Raw genomic sequence first — 24425 nt, 5'->3', positions numbered from 1 at the left:
GCCGCACCAAAGACTGCTACGTAAGATAAAGGTGCACAGTGTTACGGGTAATGTATTAGCATGGATAGAGGATTGGTTAACTAACAGAAAGCAAAGAGTGGGGGTAAATGGATGTTTTTCTGGTTGGTGATCAGTGACTAGTGGTGTGCCTCAGGGATCAGCGTTGGGACCGCAATTGTTTACGATTTACATAGATGATTTGGAGTTGAGGACCAAGTGTAGTGTGTCAAAATTCGCAGATGACACTAAGATGGGTGGAAGAGCAAAGCGTGCAGAGGACGCTGAAAGTCTGCAAAGGGATATAGATAATCTAAGTGAGTGGGCGAGGGTCTGGCAGATGGAGTACAATGTTGGTAAATGTGAGATCATCCATTTTGGTAGGAATAACAGCAAAATGGATTATTATTTAAATGGTAAAAAATTGCAGCATGCTGCTGTGCAGAGGGACCTGGGTGTCCTTGTGCAGGAATCTCAAGGAGTTGGTTTGCAGGTGCAGCAGGTAATTAAGAAGGCAAATGGAATCTTGTCCTTCATTGCTAAAGGGATGGAGTTTAAAAACAGCGAGATTATGTTGCAGCTGTATAAGGTGCTGGTGAGGCCACACCTGGAGTACTGTGTACAGTTTTGGTCTCCTTACTTGAGAATGGATATACTGGCACTGGAGGGGGTGCAGAGGAGATTCACTAGGTTGATTCCGGAGTTGGGAGGGTTGGCTTATGAGGAGAGACTGAGTAGATTGGGGCTATACTCATTGTAATTCAGAAGAATATGGGGAGATCTTATAGAAGCATATAAGATTATGAAGGAAATAGATGGAATGGAAGCAGGGAAGTTGTTTCCACTGGCGGGTGAAACTAGAACTAGGGGGAATAGCCTCAAAATAAGGGAAAGCAGATTTAAGACTGAGTTGAGGAGGAACTTCTTCACACAAAGGGTTGTGAATCTGTGGAATTCCCTGCCCAGTGAAGCAGTTGAGGCTACCTCATTGAATGTTTTTAAGGCAAGGATAGATAAATTTTTGAACAGTAAAGGAATTAAGGGTTATGGTGAGCAGGCGGGTAAGTGGAGCTGAGTCCACAAAAAGTCAAGCCATGATATTATTGAATGGCGCAGCAGGCTCGAGGGGCCAGATGGCTTACTCCTGCTCCTAGTTCTTATTTTCATAGACTCCCTACAGTACAGAAGGAAGCCATTTGGCCCATCAAGTCTGCAATGACCACAATCCCACCCAGGCCCTATTCCCACATATTTACCCTGCTAATCCCCTGACACTATGGGGCAATTTAGCACGGCTAATCAACCTAACCCACACATCTTTGGACTGTGGGAGGAAATTGGAGCACCCAGAGGAAACCCACACAGATATGGGGGGAATGTACAAACTCCACATAGACAGTCATCCGAGACCGGAATTGAACCCGTGTCCCTGGACCTGTGAGGCAGCCATGCTAACCACTGTGCCACCGTCCATCCCTTTTATTCATAACACGGGTAAGAAAGTTTGAGGCCTTATAAATATAAAGTTTGGTTTGATGGAGGTTGTAGGGCAAATTAGCAGATAAACTTTCCAGTTTCATCCAGTTCTACAGCAAAAGAAAAATTTGGGAAAACCAAACCTATATGTAAGCACCAAGAAAAGACATACGGAAGTTTTAGTCACACTGGAAAAAACTGTTGAGATTTATTTCCCCCAGTAATTATGACTAATCATGCTGCTAAAAATGTGCTTACTTCTGAATTTTAACTTTTTCTGATGTGTCTAGCATGTAACGAGTGGGCAAATAAAGTAAAAAAGTAAAGTTTATTTATTAGTCACAAGTAGGCTTACATTCACACTTCAATGAAGTTACTGTGAAATACTGCAACCAAATGCTCTTACGCTGATGTCAATGTTAAATCTATCAGTGTGTTACTTTATAATGTAGCCTGGCTTCGGGCAACTCAGATCACAACTTACAGATTTTCACATTTAACTGCATGTACTTGAAGTTGCTGTTCAATTTACACCATAACAATGCTGAATGTGGTTACCCTCAGCATTATTTTCAATGCAAAAATCAGGTCATTGTAGCTTTACCTAACCTTTACAAAGTATGCTGTTAAGTTTTATGGTGATTGAACTCCATGAATCATTAAAAATTCTTCCTCTAGGACATAACTATAAAACACAAACTTTTTTTGAAGCTTGAGGTGCATACCAGGGAGGTTAGGAACAAACATAGGTTGAAAGAGAATCCTGTTTGACTAACAGTTGATCAGAGGTTAATCTCCATGTAATATTTAGAAAAGTCATTAAAATGAGTAATGTGGTGGAGTGGCATCAGTGTACTAACATGTTGCACCATAAATCTGTAGGGTGTGGGCTTGCAGCTATAACTACTCATGGCAAATGTTCGATCTAAGCTGGGTTGGCACTGAGTAAATGTTAGGCATTTCACTGCTATTGTTGAAGAAAATATATCACAGGAACAATCCTTCAGCAGCACTTTGATGCAACTCCTAGAAATAGTGCGAGCAGCAGAGGGCTGGAAAGAGTGAGCCCACTGAACCTGTTGTGTGTGAAATAAGTGGAAAAATTAACTTTTTAAAGAAAGGAATATTACTGTTATTTACCTTGTATTTAATTGCAAGCAGAATAGTACATGTAAATAAACACCCATGAAAACTAGGCTTGTAAAAAGATTTAGCTTATCATCACAAACAGGAAGCCGCTGCCACTTTCATGAGAACCAAGAGATTTAGAGCAAGCTGAGGCTCAACTATTGGGTACAGTGGATTCTAAGTTGTATTCAAATCCAAGGTAATGGATTGCCATTAAAATTACTCAATTTTAAAATTGCAATGTTAAAAGGTACATCAGCACTCTGTGCCTCCGAGAGAAAGGATCCAGGTGCAAACACTGACCAAACAAAAGTGTATGACGGCAGTTGTAAAGTCAAATAAATTGTGGTGGTATGTAAACAGATTTGTTGAATATAAATCCAAGGAGTGCTATTGATACTCTATAAACCATGAGAGAGAGAACAAAGGCCAGTATTTCATTCCGGTGTGGTCACCATATATAAGATGTGGAGGCAGATAAAAGGATCCAAATAAAGAATCTTTTTATGAACTTGAGTGCAGCGAAGTTAAGGAAAATGAATCACTTGTTTTCGTAAAAGAATGATTCTAGCTTTTTTTTTTAAAATGGGAAGTAATTAAGATGGATAAAATCAGGACAGAAGAACTCGACTTTAAACTATGCAAACCGTGAGCAAAGGAATGAATCATTCAACTTACGGATAGGACTGCCACCTAGTGCAAAATGTAAGGACTTGATATGAAGCATTCAAAGAGGAAATACTACGGCCTGAATTTTTCAGTCAGTGGCAAACAAACGGCACTCAATGTACATTATGTTTACAATCTACTGGTAGGATCTTGAGCTGCAAATTATGGTAATCAGGTAGTCTGATACAACACTGCAGTTTCTACAGGGGATTTGTATTGTGCGTGAGCAGGACAAACAACAGGATGCCTCTTCCATAATCAGGTAGAAGAATAGTTACTGAGACACGCAGAATATGAAACAAGAGGTGTAAACTCGAATATTTAATTAAACATAAAATTGTGAGCAGAAAAATAGAGACGGACAGGAAGAGATGAGAGTGAGAGAGAAATAAAAGAGACAAAGAAAATATTTTAAGTTGTAATAAAATATGCAATAATTGAAATTTGAAAGAATCAGACTCCACACTTGTAAAGTAAATTTTCAATGCCAGAGGGGCTGTTGGCAGTAATTAAGGCATTACACTATTAAAACTTCACTTACATGTGAATGGCCAGCTCTAACTTTTAACTTTAATGTGTCTCTAGTGATTAGGTATTGCAACATCATGCCCATCTTGTGTTTGAATGCTGATTCTCTTGGCAAGATATCGATACAGCACAACTTAGGGAGGAGGGGGAAAATTGGACAACAATTTCCTGATTTCAGTGTTTAGCTATGCATGTATAGATGCTGGGAGTTGTTATTTATTCCAATAGAGGTAAGTTCCAGTAGCCTTGTTGTTATTTCTACCTCAAAGTTCAGACCAATTAATTTCTGATTCAAAAAAAGATAGTTGCTTCTCGTTTGAAATTGAATAAGGTTAGAGAAAGGGCCTGAAAGAGAAGCAGCAGGGCAGAACAAATTAATCTGCTCAATAGTCTTAGTTCATCACTTCATTCTTATGCTGTTATCCAGTTCTGATGTGGAGATGCCGGCGTTGGACTGGGGTAAGCACAGTAAGAAGTCTCACAACACCCAGGTTAAAGTCCAACAGGTTTATTTGGTAGCAAATACCATAAGCTTTCGGAGCGCTGCCCCTTCGTCAGATGGAGTGGATATCTGTTCTCCAACAGTGCACAGAGACACAGAAATCAAGTTACAGAATACTAATTAGAATGCAAATCTCTACAGCCAGCCAGGTCTTAAAGGTACAGATAATGTGGGTGGAGGGAACTTTAAACACAGGTTAAAGAGATGTGTATTGTCTCCAGACAGAACAGCTAGTAAGATTCTGCAAGATCAGGGGGAAAGCTGTGGGGGTTACTGATAATGTGACATAAATCCAACATCCCGGTTTAGGCCGTCCTCATGTGTGCGGAACTTGGCTATTAGTTTCTGCTCAGCGACTCTGCGCTGTCGTGTGTCGTGAAGGCCGCCTTGGAGAACGCTTACCTGAAGATCCAAGGCTGAATGCCCGTAACTGCTGAAGTGCTCCCCCACAGGAAGAGAACAGTCTTGCCTGGTGATTGTCAAGCGGTGTTCATTCATCCGTTGTCGCCCTTTGGGGAATTGGGGCATTGGGAAACCATGCAGACGCTACGACAATGGATGAATGAACATCGCTCGACAATCACCAGGCAAGACTGTTCTCTTCCTGTGGGGGAGCACTTCAGCAGTCAAGGGCATTCAGCCTTGGATCTTCAGGTAAGCGTTCTCCAAGGCGGCCTTCACGACACATGACAGCGCAGAGTCGCTGAGCAGAAACTGATAGCCAAGTTCCGCACACATGAGGACGGCCTAAACCGGGATGTTGGATTTATGTCACATTATCAGTAACCCCCACAGCTTTCCCCCTGATCTTGCAGAATCTTACTAGCTGTTCTGTCTGGAGACAATACACATCTCTTTAACCTGTGTTTAATGTTCCCTCCACCCACATTATCTGTACCTTTAAGACCTGGCTGGCTGTAGAGATTTGCATTCTAATTAGTATTCTGTAACTTGATTTCTGTGTCTCTGTGCACTGTTGGAGAACAGATATCCACTCCATCTGACGAAGGGGCAGCGCTCCGAAAGCTTATGGTATTTGCTACCAAATAAACCTGTTGGACTTTAACCTGGTGTTGTGAGACTTCTTACTGTGGTTATCCAGTTCAACAGCTGACCAAAAGTCAAAGATTGCTGCTCCACCTCTTCAACTCAAAATTACTTAATCAGCCTAAGACCAAGAGTTTTACAAGATCTAAACTAAAGTGGACATGAGGTTGAAGAGTATTACAATTGTTAGCTTGCCATTGTTTGCTGACAACTCTGCCTGAGTGAGATGGACCTGGCTTCAAGCTCGACATCAGACACTTGACCACATAATCTAGGCTGACAGATTGAAGTATTGAGGGAGTGCTACATTGTGAAGGTTGCTCGTTTGTAGGTGATATGTTAAACTAAGGCAATGTCTGCCTATTCAGTGGATGTAAATATTTTAAATGGCAATGTTCAAAGAAGGGGTGGGGAGCTCCTTGATGTTAAACAACTGTATTTATATCATACCTTCAACTTGAAAAGAAATCAAAGCCTTTACACAGGCATAATCAGATAAACATGGTCATCTAGGAAAAGCAGGGATGGCTAAGATGATTGAATGGTGGTCAGAAATGGGTTTTAAGGAGACTCTTCAAGGAGGAGGGAGAAATGGAATTGTGGAAGGATCTCAGGAGGGGCTTCCAAAATGTTTGGAAGAGAGAGCAGGAGGTATGGGAGCGAATGGTAGGATAAAGGGGCAGAGGAGAAAATGCACAAAAGATTAAAGGAATATCAACATACACTTCAGGATTGATGAGGTGATGGGCTGGAAATGGTTATGAAGAAAAAAAAGTAAAGATTTAAACAGGCAGCTGAGAATCTTAAATTGGAAGCACTGACAAGGCAGGAGTCAATGCGTGGCAGCAAGGATTGGGTAATAGATGAGAAACAAAGACTTGCATTTATCCCCTGTAAAGGAGCGATTCTGGAGTAGGATGTTGGCAACAAAATTTAAATCAGATGAAATTTACAGTGAGTAAAAGATGGAATGCCAACTTGGCAATCATTGGAATAGTCCAGTCTGAAGGTGACCAAGCGTTTCAGCAGCAGTTATGTTGGTGAAGGTTGCAGGATTATGATTTTGAAGGCAATGTACACATTATGAAGTTCACTAGATGGATTCCATAGATGCGGGGTTTGTTTTATGAAGAGAGGTTGAGCAATTTAGGTCTATTCTCTCTGGTAGTCTAATTGAGGTGTATAAGATGTCAAAGAGGATTGACAGGGTAGAGGTAGGGAAGATGTTACCTCTTGTGGGGCAATCTAGAACGAGAGGCCATAGTTTTAGGATAAGGGGTAGCAGATTTAAAACAGAGATGAGGAGCAACTACTTCTCTCAAAGGGTCATGAATCTCTGGAATTCACTACCCCAGAGTGCAGTGGATGCCGAGACATTGAGTAAATTTAAAAAGGAGATAAAACAGATTTTTTGATAAGTAATGGGTTGAAGAGTTATGGAGAACGGGCAGGAAAGTGAGGTCAAGACAAGATCAGCCGTGATCGTATTGAAAGGGGGAGCAGGCTCAAGGAGTTGAATTGCCTACTCCTGTGCCTAGTTCTTATGTTCTTGTGTCTGATTTTGACATCGTGATTATTTGAAAATGTGGTGCTAAAGATTTGCAGGGAGCACTGAGGTTCCATACAAAGGCTCAGCAGTTAATTACGCTTTAAAAGATCATCAACGTGAAACATCCAATTCTTACTTCCCTCTTCACAGCTGCAGCCTGATTGGCTGTGTATTTTTCACCTGTTTAGATTGCACTTTATCGATTTATAAATGTGCCAATTCGATGTAATGTTACACTGTGAATGCAAGGTGTCCACATCACCACGAATAAAAATTGCTTCTCAAGACCAGCATTTAAACATACTTCTCAGCTTTCTCCTTTTTTTGTTAAACATCATAATCATTACTAACAGGAACATCTTAAAACACATGAAACAGGATCCTTCATAAGCCTATACACAAGATCAAATTAAGTGATTAAACTAAATAATGAAACAACAAACATATTTAGCCTATTATAACTACACTGGTTAATTCACTTTAACATTACTTGAATATTCAAATGATGAATTACATAATTGCTTGCCACATATGGTACAAGATTGAACTTGATTGTATAAATTGGAAAAGCATCAGAAATCGCTTCAAGACACATGCATGCATGTGAGACAAACACTATTTTATGCAATTGCCTATAGTCTCAGTTTCCAGTGCAGGTGAAAGTGGAATACTGCATGCAATTATAAGCAAAATACTGTGGATGCTGGAATTCTGAAATAAAAACAGGAAATGCTGGAAAAACCCAGCAGGTCAGGCAGTATCTGTGGAGAGAGAAATAAAGTTAATGATTTGAATCTGAAACTCTTTTGCAGAGCTAAAGAGAGAGAGTAATGCAATGGATTTTATACTGTAAGAGGTCTCACAACACCAGGTTAAAGTCCAACAGGTTTATTTGGAAATTGTTGGTCTTTAACCTGGTGTTGTGAGACTTCTTACTGTGTCCACCCCAGTCCAACGCCGGCATCTCCACATCAAGGATTCTATACTGTTTAAGAGGAACTGGAGCAGGCAGAGCAAAATAGGTCAATGGTAGATGTGAGCTAGGAGATTGATCTCTCTTAGCTGATACCTATCACTGACCTTCTATTTTGCTCCACCTGCTCCACCCTCTAAAATCCATCACATTTCTCCCTCTCTTTAGCTCTGAAGGGTCATACAGACTCGAAACTTTAGCTCTATTTCTCTCTCCACAGATGCTGCCAGGCATGCATTTTCTGTTTGTATTGCATATAACTTGCAAGTTGGCCTATAAAGTACATTTTAAAATCTGTGCATTCTTCTTCAGTGAGACACATAAACAAGAGTTTATCTTTGCATCTGAATCAGAGAAATTAACATTTCTTTTTGTCTCAGCAGGCCTGACAGCTACTGTGGATGGAGAACAGAGCCAACGTTTTGAGTCAGGATAACCCTTAGGCTCTGGCGAAGATTTCCTGCTGAGATTTTCCAGCTTTTCTGTTTTTGTTTCAGATTCCAGCATCTGCAGTATTTTATTTCGTTTTGTTTCCTGAGTATTTAGAATGCTTTATTTGAAGTGCATGCCTTTCTGATCACGATTCTTAAACATTGATCTTAAAAGAATAATGTTATCATATAATGTCAAAAGATAAAAACTTTCTTAGAACCATTCTTTAGGGCAGAATATAACAGCTTGGATTTATAAAGCACCTTTCAGAATAAAACATCCCAAAGCACTTCAGAGACCTAACAAAACAAAATATGACACTGATATTAGGGTAGATAGCCAAAAGCTGGGTTAAAGAGGTCAGTTTTATGGAGTGTCTTCAGGGCTGGATTGAGAGGAGCAGATATCTGAGGGTTGTAAAGCTGGAGGAGGAATGCATTCCAACCATTATTTTGTAAATTGAGTTTGTGTCTTTATATGCCCTGTTTGTGAACAGAACTCCCACTTACCTGACGAAGGAGCAGCGCTCCGAAAGCTAATGGCTTTTACTACCAAATAAACCTGTTGGACTTTAACCTGGTGTTGTGAGACTTCTTACTGTGTTTACCCCAGTCCAACGCCGGCATCTCCACATCTTGATATATTTCTAACTATCTTCTTTCCACACCCACCCTTTTACTCGCCCACAAACTTTAGGAGCTGTCATCTAAAGTATGACTCAAGTATCGCATGAATAATTTTTGACACTAATACTCTGATAGGTATAATTCCTAGAACTATTATGGACAATAATGCCTTACAAGTGCTTTAAACGGCAGTCTCCCAATGCATTGTTTATGGTATGTCGGAGGACATGGCTGCCCTCTCAGATGTCTTTGGGTTGCTGTTTTGCTTTGTCTCCCTTTCTGTTTATTTGCAGTTAAGGAGCAGGAACTCAATCACTTTTTTTAGCGACTGTGGATATTGCTTTACCTGTTTTCCCTCTCATACATTTCTTTGGAGCCACATCGAAGATGTTCAATTTCCAGGTCTGTTTTCACTCTGATCTGCTCCAGTTCATGACGAAGCTTGTCTTCATATTCATTTTTGTAATGGTCCCTTCCAAAGAAAAAATTCCGTATGCTTTAAGATTAATCTTCAACATCAAAAAAGATGTATGCTGAATTCTACAGGTCTATGATACAACTAATCAAAACACTCACTGCAATAAATCATGCTAAAGAACAATAGCAATGTAAATTCAGTGAAGTTAGACGCAAGTATTTTACGGTTTGATATCTGTTTTAAAGTTTGTTCATTATAACAAAGCTTGTTCATACTCCGCCATCATTTTCATTCTTCTATTAATATTGACATTTACACACATTTTAAAAGGAGCACTTATATTCAGCCATAACAATTTCCAATCTGATGCTTCCTAATGAATATTTGCAGCCATACAGAATATGAGTTTTAATAAACAATCAAAATTACTTTCACTTTAGTTTTTAATTGAATTAAATGTTAAATTAAGCATGGCACAAAAGCCACTGTGATCAAATAAAATTAATAATCAAAGTTCTCATCCTACAATCAGAAAGCTTATATGTCCTCTGCAAGCAAAAGGAATATATCCAGGCATTGTGCCTTTGTTGAATTAAACAAATGGTCAGTCACAAGGGGACATTGGTTCAAGGTGAGGGGCAGGAGGTTTAGGGGGGTGATGGTCTGAAATGCGCTGCTTGGGAGGGCAGTAGAGCGGGTTGCTTCACATCCTTTAAAAAGTACCTGGATGAGCATTTGGCACGTCACAGCATTCAAGGTTATGGGCCAAGTACTGGTAGATGGGATTAGGTGGGAGTTCAGGTGGAACTCTCACCTAACTCGATGGACCGAAGGGCCTCTTCTGCATGAACATATGATTCTATAAAAGGCTGGGGGACAACAGTATCCTGGTGCATTTGCCATGGCAACACCTCAATCAATCAAATTTCCAACCGATCAGCATCCTCTTCTCATGCAGTATAATTTGTTTCTCCTTCTGAAATGTGGCATTCACATGTCTGTCCTGATGAGTGCAAGATGAAAAGCTTTGGCAGCATGTTTCTTTTTCAGCAATACAAAAGTTCTGTACTATCAAGCGACTGTCAATTTAGAATCCAGATGTATTTATATTTTGCACAGTAAATAAAATATTAATTGATATTAAAACAATGTGTATTTGTATAACACTTTTGAATGCCCTAATGTGCTTGCAGGAACATAATCAGACAAAAACTTATCCCATATCAAAGAAGGAGACATAGGACAGGTAACACAAAGATTGGTTAATGGGGTAGGTTTTAAGTAGCAATTTATAGGAGACTGGTATAAAGGGAGGGGTTTACACAGAGCATCATAGGTCTCAGGGCCTATATTGATTGGCAGCTGTGCATTCATCTTTGAGGCAAAGGAAGTGGGGGATATACAAGAGACTAGAGGCAGAGGAGTACATAGTTCTCAGACAGTCAGGAGTTGGGCGAAAGGAAATAGGGAGGGTGAGATTATGAATAGACTTGAACATTTGGAAGATGATTTTACAATTAATATAATCAAGCACTTGGCTTCCCGACAATCAACTGATGGAAATACCAAGTAGCGCAGGAGTTGGGAGAGGTGATGAGGAGCTGGAACTGATAGTCAAGACTGACACTAAACAACATCATGTGAAAGGAATGATAAAATTCATGTGTGGATTACTGGAGACATATATGGAGCTCAACAGACAACCGACTGTTGTGTGAAGAACTGCTGTAACATTATTAGTATTTCCGTACTTTAAACTGTTTAGAAGTTAACATCTAACAATTATAAAAATGCTCATCGGTTCAGGGTTTTTGACAAAATGGAAATGATATCAAGGCAACTTCAAAAGTAATTAAATAGCAAACAGGATTCTGAAGTCCTGCATTTGTGTAAACATTATTTATTCATCTTGGTTTTGAGCTGAAAGCTGAAGCGTAGTGAAAGCGATTGGGTAATCTCTATCTACCATCGTTCCTGACCATGCTGTGGAAGTCTGTGTAAATTGAATAGCACTGATTTTTCAAATGTTTTAATATATGAAGCTTGCATATTCTCATAATTCAAAAGGATGCAATACAAGCCGTATTGAGACCTGTGATCTGACATGCTCAAATACAAATCCCGTTTTCATGAAATGGATAGGGGCTGAGTTCATTCATAACAAAGGATTCACCTTAAAAGCAGTATTGTTAGTTCACCCGTAAAATTATAGTGAAATACACAAAGGTATTAATAACACTGGAAAATAAACATGTAGGCTTGTGTTTTCCCTTCATTCTCAAATACGTAGCTTACTGTAATGATTGCGTTATCACAATAATAGATTATATACATTATTGTGGCAGGCGGGAAAATCAGAGAACAAAAAATTCACAGGTCTCAGGGCCTATATTGATTGGCAGCTGTGCATTCATCTTTGAGGCAAAGGAATTGGGGGATATAGAAGAGACTAGAGGCAGAGGAGTACATAGTTCTCAGACAGTCAGGAATTGGGCGAAAGGAAATAGGGAGGGTGAGAAAACAGAGACAAAAAAATCAGAGACAAAAAATGTGTTCAAGTGTTGAGGGAAGCAGCGAGCGCCACAGCATGCATAACCATCAGTTTACAACCCAAGCACTTTCGTTCTGTAAAACCAGCATTTCTGGTAAAATGGTACGACATAAATTCAGGACTTTACTGCAACATTTTGCATTTCTGCTGCTAGTTATTTGCAGGAATGTTAAATAAATTTATTGCACTCTCACACACAATAGTTTGTTTAACATTCATATTCATTAAAAAAAAACCAACATCCTCACTGTGGACAGAATGTTACCGGCACACCTGCCTGAGGCCAACGGGGAATGTCGGGCGTGCCGGTAACATTCCGGCCTGTGTGTCTCAAAGGCTTCATAGAGGTTAAACAGAATTATCCCCATAATGAAGAAAATTGAAGTGGAACATACGGTCACGAACTGGTTAGGGGCCTTTAACATTTAAAAAGAAACCTAAATGCCTAGTTTTGACCAACAGAACTACGTCACAGGATTTCATTAAAAAAACACAAAGTTTATTGTTTATGAAACAAATAAACAAAAATAATTACTATTAATTTATCAGTTTGGTTTATAAATATGTATGTTATGCACGCGTTTACTTCTTACTTCTCCTAAGAATTCTCTTACAAGAAATGTCAATCTTAAACTATTTACTTCTCGAGGGACCATCTGTAAGGATGCCACAGTCCCCTGGAAATGACCTTTAATTCACCTCAGTTCCAGCTATTTTCAGAGGTAAAACCTTCATTCACTATCTCTTGACTGTGGATGCCCCTGTCCCTTGTTCTAGTTACTTTTTAACACTCCCAAGCTAATTCAACTGATTACTACTCTCTTTTGCCACAAGACACTGAGGCCAACAGTAGATTCTCCCATGAGGCAATTTTCCAGCTTCTGTTCCCTCACATTATTCAAACGGAGGTTAAGGGGCGAATTTTCCCGTTCCGCCCGCAACAGGGATCGGAGCGGGCGTGTGGCGGACCATGGAAAGGCCCGTTGGCCTCCAATTTTGGGGTGAGCGTGGCTGGAAAATCCCACTCCAAGTCTCATCAGCTTCTATTATGCTTACAATGCAGGTAGGTCTGTTTAACTCTCATTTATTCTGGCTAATTTCTCAGAGAGTTGCAAACTGCATGAGGTCCAAGTTGCAACTAAACACTCTCTCAGCATACACTCAGATGAATTGAAAAGAGAGAATCTTCCTAAGTTCCACCCAACTCCATGACAATGAAGCCTGCTTTGAGCTGTCCTCAAACTAACCTTTAAGTTCATCATCCCTCATTTACAAATTTATTTGTTGATCCGAGTATCTGAGTTTTTAATCACCTTTCAGCGTTAATGCAATGCCTTTAAACTAATTTAGCTCTACTTCCCAAATCAAAACATTCCTCTGGACTACAACTTTGCCAAGATTTGTAGGCATCACATCTCCAGATCTTTTGCTGAGTAAGCCCACCTGCTGTTTTGTAGTTCTCTTTCTTCTGATTAATTAAACAAACATGAGTCAGCTTTTGAACTGGTATCTTGAGGTTTTCTGGCAATCTCCAAAGTCCAGCATTTTGATTACTATACTGTACTTTTCCAGTTGTTAATCCCGCAAGGCAATTTGGAGTGTAATAGGCTCCAAGCTTGTTTTAATTGTGTTTATCCAATTTTCTACAGTTAAATTTTACTTCCTAAAACTAAAAAGTATATTCTAAAACACATGGCCCACAAACTAGATATTCACAACGAATAAGAAGGTCAGTGATGAAGGTGTAAAACTTCTATCGAGTCTGTATTTGACCTTTGAAACAAATGACAGCAAATTCACACCAATCTTATTTGTGTTTCTTCAGAAGATCACAGTGCGGAGTTATACTAGACAAGAGTAGGGGATGCTGTGTATCTGGTGCTACCTGTCCTAAGGCGGTGAGAATCATTTTGAACCATGGAATTTGCACTGTTAGGTCAATGAACTGAGAAGAAATCCTTATTTTAATATGAAAATTTAAGTCTTAGACAATACGACATACCTTGAAATCACATATTTTTCATACATTTCCTCCCTAGCTCGCTTTGCCTCCTCAAGGTGAGTTTGAAGGCGCTCTATACGGTCTTCTTCATGGGCACAGCGGACATTCAGCTCCATATTCTGGCGATTCAAATATTCTTTATCCTTTTGCAGCAAGCTAACAGACTGTTGCAATGCTGCCACCTGTGTGGGCACAAAGAAGCATTTTTGATTGAAGATCATTAAAATTTAACCGTGTTATTTAATGATTTGAACAATTAGCAGCAGACAAACAAATTTTAAGATGGTGTTATATTTCCAAACAAGGTTGTTATTAACCAGGCTTCAGACACGGAAATCGTTCACAGGTTGTGACTTTCAGAAATGCTATAAATTCTACATAGAATCTGACAGTGCAGAAGGAGGCCATTTTGTCCATCAAGTCTGCACCGACCACAATCCCACCCAGGCCCTATCCCCATAACCCCATGCATTTACCCTAACTAGTCCCCCTGAGATTAAGGGACAATTTAGCATGACCAATCTACCTAACCCACACATCTTTGGACTGCGGGAGGAAACCCGAAGCACCCGGAGGAAACCCACACAGATGCGGCGAGAATGTGGAAACTCCACACAGACAGTGACCCAAGCCAGTAATCGAACCTGGGTCCGTGGCGCTGTAAGGCAACAGTGCTAACCACTCTGCCACTGCGCCGCCCCTAAAATATCAAATACTTAGTTACATTAACTTAATAAAATCTGCACAAAAATTACCACATTTCTTAATCACATAAATAATTATGAACAGTGACTATTTAAAAATAGTCAAAACATTTCAGGTTAGCGTAGAAAATAAGAACCATAATTGAGAGTAAAACTTGTACTAAGCTTTTATGAAAAGTGGTGTCGGACATGTATGATTAGTTTTTGGTTTGGTGTGATTATACAAACTAGTTTTTTTTTACATTTTATAATGTAGCACTATTTCCAAATAACCATTTTATAGTACAAATCAAACACGAATTGAACTTCTGAATTATCTCTAATGTTTTTGTCCAGATCATAAATAATCTGGTTAGTGCTCCACTGGCATCGTGACCACACATATATCAAATTCCAGAAATGCTGACATTTACTTTGGATGTAGTGTGCATGAAATGGATTATTTTGATAAACTTGTTTAACAAGCTAGGAACTTCACTTGTGCTTCCCACTCTGAAAGCTCTCAGTCCCAGGTACGTATCCACTTTTTGTTTGCTCAGCCGTCAACAATAAATTGGTAGTATTTAATTAAGATGCAAGTACTTGTGATTTATTCTTCCCTTCACCCTCTCTAAGGTCTTCCTCCCTCTATCTCCACTGATGGATTTGTAGCTATTGATGAGGCTGTGTTTGGTGCATCATGGCGAGGGAGATTTTCCCACCATCAAGTGTGGTGACCAATAATCAGAACTGGAAATGATGGTCATTTGCCATGATCTGGACCCAGTCACAATGTTGCAAATCAACATCCTTCATGAGCATTTCCCTCTAAAACCGGCTTCAAGCCTACTTCATCAATAGTGAAATAAAATCAATTCAATATTAGAATATAAATAAAAATCAAACCAATTTATTTTTTATCTGCTACTTGCAAATGATAGTTAATCGAGGATCTTCTATCCAATTTTCCTCATGTTTCACTTCTACAGCAACAATGAAAATTCGCAGATAATTCCATTGTGTGCTGTAACCCCTATTCTTTATCTTTGTCATTATGAATCACTCAAAGCACTGTAGCCCCACAGTAGCAGGATGAAAACTGCAATGTCCATGTTACATCTGTCACATGTACAAAATTTGTCCATCACAGCTGGAAACCGTCAACTCCCAAAGTCCAACTGAATTTTCCAACTCGAGTCAGGCTTTAGAAAGACAGAAGGGCAGGCCAACGGGGAGAAACATCTTACAGGCATAATTCTAAACAGTTAATTCTCTACTTAAAAAGTGTATTGATATTTTCTGAATTGTGTTATTTTTTAGCTCAATGCACAGCCTGGTGGAAATGTTGACTGAAAACATTGTCATGGAAATACCTGAATGATTTGAAAGCAGGGTGAAAGCTACAATTCTGGATGATTTTTGGTGGTTTAAACACACTAGTTTACAAAAAAAAATAGACCTTTACTTGTTTGGTTTCCAAGTGATTATTGATTCATCGTGTTTATTTTTTGTGATTCTTAGTATATTTGCATTGTATCAATTGGATGTTTGATTACTAATAGAAAAACTCTAATAAGATAACTGAGCAAATAGAATGTTCTGGACATGTTGTTTGAGGGATAAACCCATGCTCTTGTTTGAACAATTCTGTGTGACCTTTAACATCCCGCTGATAGACAAAATGGAGCCTCAGTTTAATGCTTCATCCAAAAGATGGCAAAACTGACAGAGCAGCATTCCCTCAGTACTGCACCGAAATGTCAACCTAACTTGTGCTCAAGTCTCTGGAACAGGGCTTGAACACGAGACCTTGGTGGTGCATGGGATGAGAGAGGTTGCTGATTGGAAACTCGAATTCCAGACAGCACTCGGAAGTTTCCATGCCTGTGGGGACCAGGAGCGGGCTGTGCATGCTCAATACAACACTTGAAGTTGGTAGGGTGTCGACATGAAAAAGAAAATAGAAAGGTACGAAAAGTCAGACCACGTGTCTGGAAGTGAAGCACCGTATTCAGAGAAAGGAGGCCCCAGTTAAGAAGAAACAGCAGAAAAAGAAGCTTCAGAGATAAAGGGCTGCAGTTGTTAGACCTTAAGTACAGAGGGCTCAGGAGAAGCACAGGCAACCACAAGGGGCCTGAGAGAAGCCCTGAAGATCTAAGAAGGAATTTGGTGAGCCCTGTGCTGCGGAACATTGGGGCAATATTCTGCTTGGCAGGGCCAACAAGCTGAAGTTGCGCTTGTGAGTTGGTGCTCGAGTGCAGACCCTGAACCCAAGAGAATGGGGCCTTGGGAGATGAGACTGAAATCCTGTGAGCCATTATTGAAGCGATTTCTTCAAAGCTGTAGACTGGAATCCCTTGCGACAGAGAAACAGTTCTAATGAGACTGGTTCACTGACGTCTGGGTGAGTTGAGAAATCCATGCAATCTGTCTTGTTCACACCTGCCAGTTCTTGTGCAGTGTGCTGTGTCTGATCATCATTTGCCTTTTATTTCACAAGTACCTTCTAGTAACCCTGAATGTTAGATTACAAGATAAATATTGTGAAGAGGTGGGAGTTGGACTGGGGTGGGCACAGTAAGCAGTCTCACACCAGGTTAAAATCTAACAGGCTTATTTGGAATCATGAGCTTTCGGAGCACTGCTCCTTTATCACTCATCTGATGAAGGAGCAGTGCTCCGAAAGCTCGTGATTCCAAATAAACCTGTTGGTCTTTAACCTGGTGTTGTGAGACTGCTTACTGTGCCAAGATAAATATTGTAATTTTAAAAAAATCTTTCTGACCTTGTACAGTAAAGTTTATTTTTGTTTGTTCAAAACCTGTGAAACCTTGTGACTTTATCCTCATAGCAAGTGTCTATTTTAAATAAAATGTTACTGGTTGCTAAGTAGATCGTACAGTAACCTTGGGGGTCTGGTCCAGGATCATAACAACTGAAAAGAAAATGATCAGTTAACACCCAGTGAGAGTTCGAAGTTATATTAACTCTGAGATTGGTAAGGACTGATTGATGGTCATACCTCTTTGGTTAAGTCATTTCTCTCTTTAGTTTGTGTTTTATGTGTGACTTCCAGTAATTCTAGCTTTTTCCTGAGGTCGGAAGCCTCCCGATCAAGTGCATCTCTCTCACTGAAACAAATCACATGGAATGTGACCAGACACACAATAACTATAATGTGCTGAGTTCAAAACAACTTGTATACATTTTTCACTCTTAAATCTCAACAGATATCTCAGCATTGCTAAACAATCATTCAGAGGTTTTATCACATGTGTAGTACATTATAATTCTTGCAATAGCTGCAATCACCCAACCCCATTAAGTTTACTACTTTTGCCAAGTGTTGGGTCTTGTTTTTGTATCTATGGGCGAGATTCCCTGGCCTCCCAGCCACGTGTTGTTTGCTAGCGGCGGGACTTTCTGGTCCCGCCGCTGTCAATGGGCATTCCCAGTGATGAGTCCCCATATTAAGTAAAAAGCGGGATTTTGACAGGTGCAAAACAGGCATTGCTTTTATCCCATATCAGGTTTTGGTCCATACTTGAAGTTGCGTACAAAATAAATATCAATTAAAGAAATTAACTACCAAAAAGAAGAACAAAAGAACAGTACGGTACAGGAACTGGCCCTTTGGCCCACCAAGCCTGCGCCAACGTCTTTCTAAAGACCTTTTGCCTCCACGCGGTCCGTATCACTTTATTCCCTGCCTATTCATGTATCTGTCAAGATGCTGCTTAAGTGTTGTTATTGTTTCTGCTTCGACCCCTCCTCTGGCAGCGCATTCCAGGCACCTACCACCCTCTTTGTAAAAGACCTGCCTTTCACATCTTCTTTAAACATTCCCCCTTTTATCTTAAAACTATGTCCTCTAGTAATTGACATTTCATAGAAATTCATAGAAACCCTACAGTGCAGAAGGAGGCCATTCGGCCCATCGAGTCTGCACCGACCACAATCCCACCCAGGCCCTACCCCCACATATTTACCCACTAATCCCTCTAACCTACGCATCCCAGGACTCTAAGGGGCAATTTTTTAACCTGGCCAATCAACCTAACCCGCACATCTTTGGACTGTGGGAGGAAACCGGAGCACCCGGAGGAAACCCACGCAGACACGAGGAGAATGTGCAAACTCCACACAGACAGTGACCCGAGCCGGGAATCGAACCCGGGACCCTGGAGCTGTGAAGCAGCAGTGCTAACCACTGTGCTACCGTGCCGCCTTGGGAAAAAGACTCTATCTATCCGTTCTATCCATGCCTCGTATAATTTTGTAAACTTAAAAAGAACAATGAATGTACTTACTGCTTTACTCGGTCGTAATTCTCTCTCTTATAGTCCGCTTGCTGAACAAGTTGTTTGGTGTCTGCTAGTTCCAATATAAGGCGCTGACAGCGGACTTCAAGATCAGAGCGAGTTCTCCTTTCAGATTCATAGCTCTAAAGATTATAAGTGTGGTACAGGATAAGTGCTAAATAAACGTACCTGAAACATTTAGCATGGTGCCATGGCTCTAAATTGATCATCTTTCCGCAGAAAAGGATCTCACTAACTTTAACAAAGGACCCAGGTGGAGAAAATACAAAATCTCTCAAAAATCTTGTGAAACACACATTATTTCCCAGCTTGTCCCAGTGATTGATAAATGGCTCATAGCCACCTGGCTACTTAATAAGCTGCAATTATTAAGTTTCTATCATTGTGACTTAATCTGTCAATCCTCTATCTTGGTTTATATACAAAGTACCGTGGAGACTGGACAGTTGTTTATTCTTCTCTGAAATTTTGTCCATCTTTTTCGAGCTACCTTATACAAAAATGTACTGGTAAATATTTTAACCAGAACTTAACAGTGGCCTGCAGTGGAGCAGTGGTTAGCACTGCTGCCTCAGTGCCAGGGACCCAGGTTCAATTCCCGGCTTGGGTCACTGTCTGTGTGGAGTCTGCAGGTAGGGGACGTCAGATGCAGGCCCTTCCCTCCACTTGTGAATATGGAGATAAAAGTAAGACAGAGGTGCACAGGCAGGCATTCAGATCCAGCAGATGCCAGGCTCAGAAATTCGGCATAGAGTCATAGAGGTTTACAGCATGGAAATAGGCCCTTCGGCCCAACTTGTCCATGCCGCCCTTTTCTTTAAACCCCTAAGCTAGTCCCAATTGCCCGCATTTGGCCTGTATCCCTCTATACTCATCTTACCCATGTAGCTGTCTAAATGCTTTTTTAACTGCTAAAAGACAAAATTGTACCCGCCTCTACTACTACCCCTGGCAGCTTGTTCCAGACACTCACCGCCCTCTGTGTGAAAAAATTGCCCCTCTGGACCCTTTTGCATCTCTCCCCTCTCACCTTAAACCTTTGCTCTCTAGTTTTAGACTCCCCTACCTTTGGGAAAAGATCTTGATTATCTAACTGATCTATGCTCCTCATTATTTTACAGACCTCAATAAGATCACCCCTTAGCCTCCTATGCTCCAGAGAAAAAAGTCCCAGTCTATCCAGCCTCTCCTTATAACTCAAATCATCAAGTCCCAGTAGCATCCTAATAAATCTCTTTGCACTCTTTCTAGTTTAATAATATCCTTTCTATAAGGTGACCAGAACTGTACACAGTATTCCAAGTGTGGCCTTACCAATGTCTTGTACAACTTCAACAAGACGTCCCAACTCCTGTATTCAATGTTCTGACCAATGAAACCAAGCATGCTAAATGCCTTCTTCACCATTCTGTCCACCTGTGACTCCACTTTCAAGGAGCTATGAACCTGTACCCGTAGATCTCTTTGTTCTGTAACCCTTCCCAATGCCCTACCATTAACTGAGTAAGTCCTGCCCTGGTTCAATCTACCAAAATGCATCACCTCGCATTTATCTAAATTAAACTCCACCTGCCATTCGTCAGCCCACTGGCTCAATTGAACAATATCCCGTTGCAATCTGAGATAATCTTCTTCACTGTCCACTATGCCACCAATCTTGGTGTCATCTGCAAACTTACTAACCATATCCCCTATATTCTCATCCAAATCATTAATATAAATGACAAATAACAGTGGACCCAACACTGATCCGTGAGGCACACCGCTGGTCACAGACCTCCAGTTTGAAAAACAACCCTCTACAACCACCCTCTGGCTTCTGTCATCAAGTCAATTTTGTATCCGATAACTACCTCACCCTGGATCCCATGAGATTTAACCTTTTGCAACAAGCTACCATGCGGTACCTTGTCAAAGGCCTTGCTAAAGTCCATGTAGACAACATCAACTGCACTGCCCTCATCTACCTTCTTGATTATCCCTTCAAAAAACTCAACCAAATTTGTAAGACATGATTTTCCACTCACAAAGCCTTGCTGACTGTCTCTAATCAGTCCTTGCATCTCTAAATACCCGTCGGTCTTGTCTCTCAAAATACCTTCCAACAATTTACCCACCACAGATGTGAAGCCCACCTGCCTGTAGCTCTGAGGCTTTTCCCTGCAGCCCCTTTTAAACAAAGACACAACATTTGCCACCCTCCAATCTTCAGGTCCTGACTATCGACGTGACTATCGATGATACAAATATCTCTGCCAGGGGACCCACAATTGTCTCCCCCAATGTCCTGGGATACACTTCATCAGGTCTTGGGGATTTATCTACCTTGATGCGCTTTAAGACTTCCAGCAACTCCTTCTCTGTTATATGTACACTCCTCAAGAATCACTATTTATTTCCCCAAGTTCCCTAACATCCATTCTTTTCTCAACAGTGAATACTGATGAGAAATATTCATTTAGGATCTCACCCATTCTTGTGGATCCGCACATAGATGACCTAAGGCATGCAGGAGGTATGTGTAAACGGAAATGACTGACTGATGGGGAAGCATAGCATGTAGTTTGCATAATCACGTGAAGATAATTTGCATGATGAAGCATGCAAATCATGATGATCATAACTATAACTGTACACTTTCCCATGCTATGAAAGGAAGCTGTGAAACAATTCATAACTGGCCCCAGCTGTTTTTCTACTTTCCTCCCTCTGCATTATGTAGTTAGACATTGGGTAGTACAGTTACACCTTTAACTAGCAGTCAAGCAGACTGCCTACAGGAGTGATGAACACCATTATATCAGAATATCTACAGACCCAAAACACTTTTCTTTACAAATTGCAGTTGTGATGTTACACCGTTTCCCAAAGCACAAAAAAATTAATACTCTGAGTCTGCACTCAGACATGTGTTAACATTTAAAGTTTTAAAAGCTTTTAAAATTCATTTATTAGTGTCGCAAGTAGGCTTATATCAACACTGCAATGAAGTTACTGTGAAAATCCCCTAGTCACTACACTCCGGTGCCTGTTCGGGTATATAAGCTTCCAGAAGGAGTTGCTGAACAACAATCAAAATGGGAAACCTATCTGAATTTACTGAGCAAATGTTACATCTCTATTATCGTTGCAGTTGAAATCAATCAAGACAAGGAGATCCTGGGTCTGCCTCGTCAACTCTTCATTGGATAAGCTTGCTGAACTATTTGGTAGGTTGGCTGATATATTTCTAACCATCTTCTTTCCACACCCACCCTTTTACTCGCCCACAAACTTTAGGAGCTGTCATCTAAAGTACGACTCAAGCATGGCATGAATAATTCTTGACACTAATACTCTGGCAGGTGTAATTCCTAGAGCTGTTATGGACAATAATGCTTACAAGTGCTTTAAAGGGCAGTCTCCCATTGCACTGTTTATGGTATGTCGGAGGACATGGCTGGCCTCTCACCCTTCTCAGATGCCTTTGAGTTGCTGTTTTGCTTTGTCTCCCTTTCTGTTTATTTGCAGTTAAGGAGCAGGAACTCAATCGCTTCTTTTAGCGACTGTGGATATTGCCTTACCTGTTTTCCCTCTCATACATTTCTTTGGAGCCACATCGAAGATGTTCAATTTCCAGGTCTGTTTTCACTCTGATCTGCTCCAGTTCATGACGAAGCTTGTCTTCATATTCATTTTTGTAGGGAGAATTTAGCATGGCCGATGCACCCAACCAGCACGTATTTTGGATTGTGGGAGGAAACCAGAGCACCCGGAGGAAACCCATGCAGAAACGGGGAGAACGTGCATACTCCCCACAGATAGTGACCCAAGCCGGGAATTGAACCCAGGTCCCTGGCGCTGTGGGGCAGCAGTGCTAAACACTGTGCCACCGTGCCGTTTAACAGGCCACTGTTAAATTCAGGTTAAAATATTTATCAGTACATTTTTGTATAATGTAGCTGGAAAAAGATGGCCAAAGTTTCAGAGAAGAAAATACAACTGTCCAGTCTTCACTTTGTAAATAAACCAAGATAGAGGATTGACAGATTAAGTCACAACGATAGAAACTTTATAAGTGCAACTTTCCTCAATGCTTGAAAACAGAAAGCTCCTAGTAAAACTATCTGTCCCATTTTAGAGTTGGAGACCAGGAGAAAACTCATTTCTATCACATTGGATAGAAATATAAATGTTTTCTTGAATTGTTACACAATCCACTATTATTGATGAGTGTATTCAACTTCCTTTCTCGTAAAGGTGAGATGGAAGCATATTGGTAATGTCACTGGACTAATAATCTCGAGGATCAGGCTAATGCTCTGGGGAATTGAACCCCATTACAGCAGCTGGTGGAATTTGTTTGCAATTAATAAAGTCTAGGATATAAAGCTAGTCTCTGTGATGGTGACCATGATAATATATTGATTGTTGTAAAAATCCACCTGTAATACCCTTAAAGGGAAGAAAGTCTGCCACTCTTATCTGGTCGGGCATTTACGTCATTCTCAAAATCTAGTAGCTTTAATGGCTATTAAATTCTTCCAGCTGCCCTGGTGGGGTTTATACTCAGGTTCCCAGGGCATTAATCCAGATCCCATGTCCAGTAACATTACCACTAAGCTACCATTGCCACAAAGCCTTGCCTGACAGGACACGAGGAAGAAGTGCGAAGATTGGAACATTGCAAGTGGTCTTTCCAGTAGAAACATGGCTTCCTTTTACCTGATCAGAGAGTCACGGAATGCATTCACACTATAACCGCGGCTACAGTAAGGAGGGATGGAAATTCAGCCTGAATCTAATGTCAGATTGGGCCCTAAACAAAATGGAAGTTTCAGCTTGCTTTGCTTCAGTGAGTTCAGGTTGTCGTGCACAATCTGCTCTGCCAATTCAGCCTCAGTGCTAAGGGCTTTCAACTTTACCTTGCTGACTGTGAATATCCTGACAGATACAAGTTAAAGGGCTGTCAAAACTATTTGGCACTATCAACTGAAGCAGAAAACATAACTTCAAGATGGAAACCAAAACAAAGATTTTTTTTTAAAAGTGAGATTTCTATTAACAGCAATTGAGACAAGTATTTTCACAGTAACTTCATTGCAGTGTAATCCTTATCAGAAAATAACTTTATATTAATAATGACTAATAGAATCCCTGCAGTGCAGAAGGAGGCCACTTGGTCCATTGGGCTTGCACCGACAACCATCCCATCCGGATGCTATCCCCATAACCTCACGTATTTAGCTTGCTAACCCTCCGGACACTAATGGTCAATTTAGCATTGCCAAACAAACTAACCCACACACCTTTGGACCTCAGGAGGAAACTGGAGCACCCAGAGGAAACCCACGCAGACACGGGGAGAGCGTGCAAACTCCACACAGACAGTTCACCCAAGACTGGAATTGAACCCGGGTCCCTGGCACTATGAGGCAGCAGTGCTAATGACTGTGTCACCGTGCCACCCCCGATGAAAACCAATGTTATTTTGTATGAAGCTAATACGCAAACATAAACTATCACTGCAGTGCCAGTCGTTC

At 40.7% G+C, this 24425-nt stretch overlaps 1 protein-coding gene across 2 annotated transcripts in view; it reads right to left on the bottom strand.

Annotated features, from left to right (window-relative positions):
* The window catches only part of pibf1 (progesterone immunomodulatory binding factor 1), a 121067-nt gene that overhangs the window by 80628 nt on the left and 16014 nt on the right, over positions 1–24425 (bottom strand). For both annotated transcript variants that reach the window (XM_078221574.1, XM_078221573.1), the window contains exons 6-9: positions 18892–19025; positions 17604–17712; positions 13899–14080; positions 9274–9399 (exon numbers count right to left, since the gene is read on the bottom strand). In XM_078221574.1, coding sequence (XP_078077700.1) covers positions 9274–9399; positions 13899–14080; positions 17604–17712; positions 18892–19025 — 551 coding nt within the window. The remainder of the gene's footprint in view (positions 1–9273; positions 9400–13898; positions 14081–17603; positions 17713–18891; positions 19026–24425) is intronic.

This window comes from Mustelus asterias, chromosome 10 (assembly GCF_964213995.1).
Source record: "Mustelus asterias chromosome 10, sMusAst1.hap1.1, whole genome shotgun sequence".
NCBI classification, from domain to species: domain Eukaryota; kingdom Metazoa; phylum Chordata; class Chondrichthyes; order Carcharhiniformes; family Triakidae; genus Mustelus; species Mustelus asterias.
The sequence above is the reverse complement of the archived record's forward strand: the minus strand, read 5'-3'. Positions and strand labels throughout refer to the sequence as shown.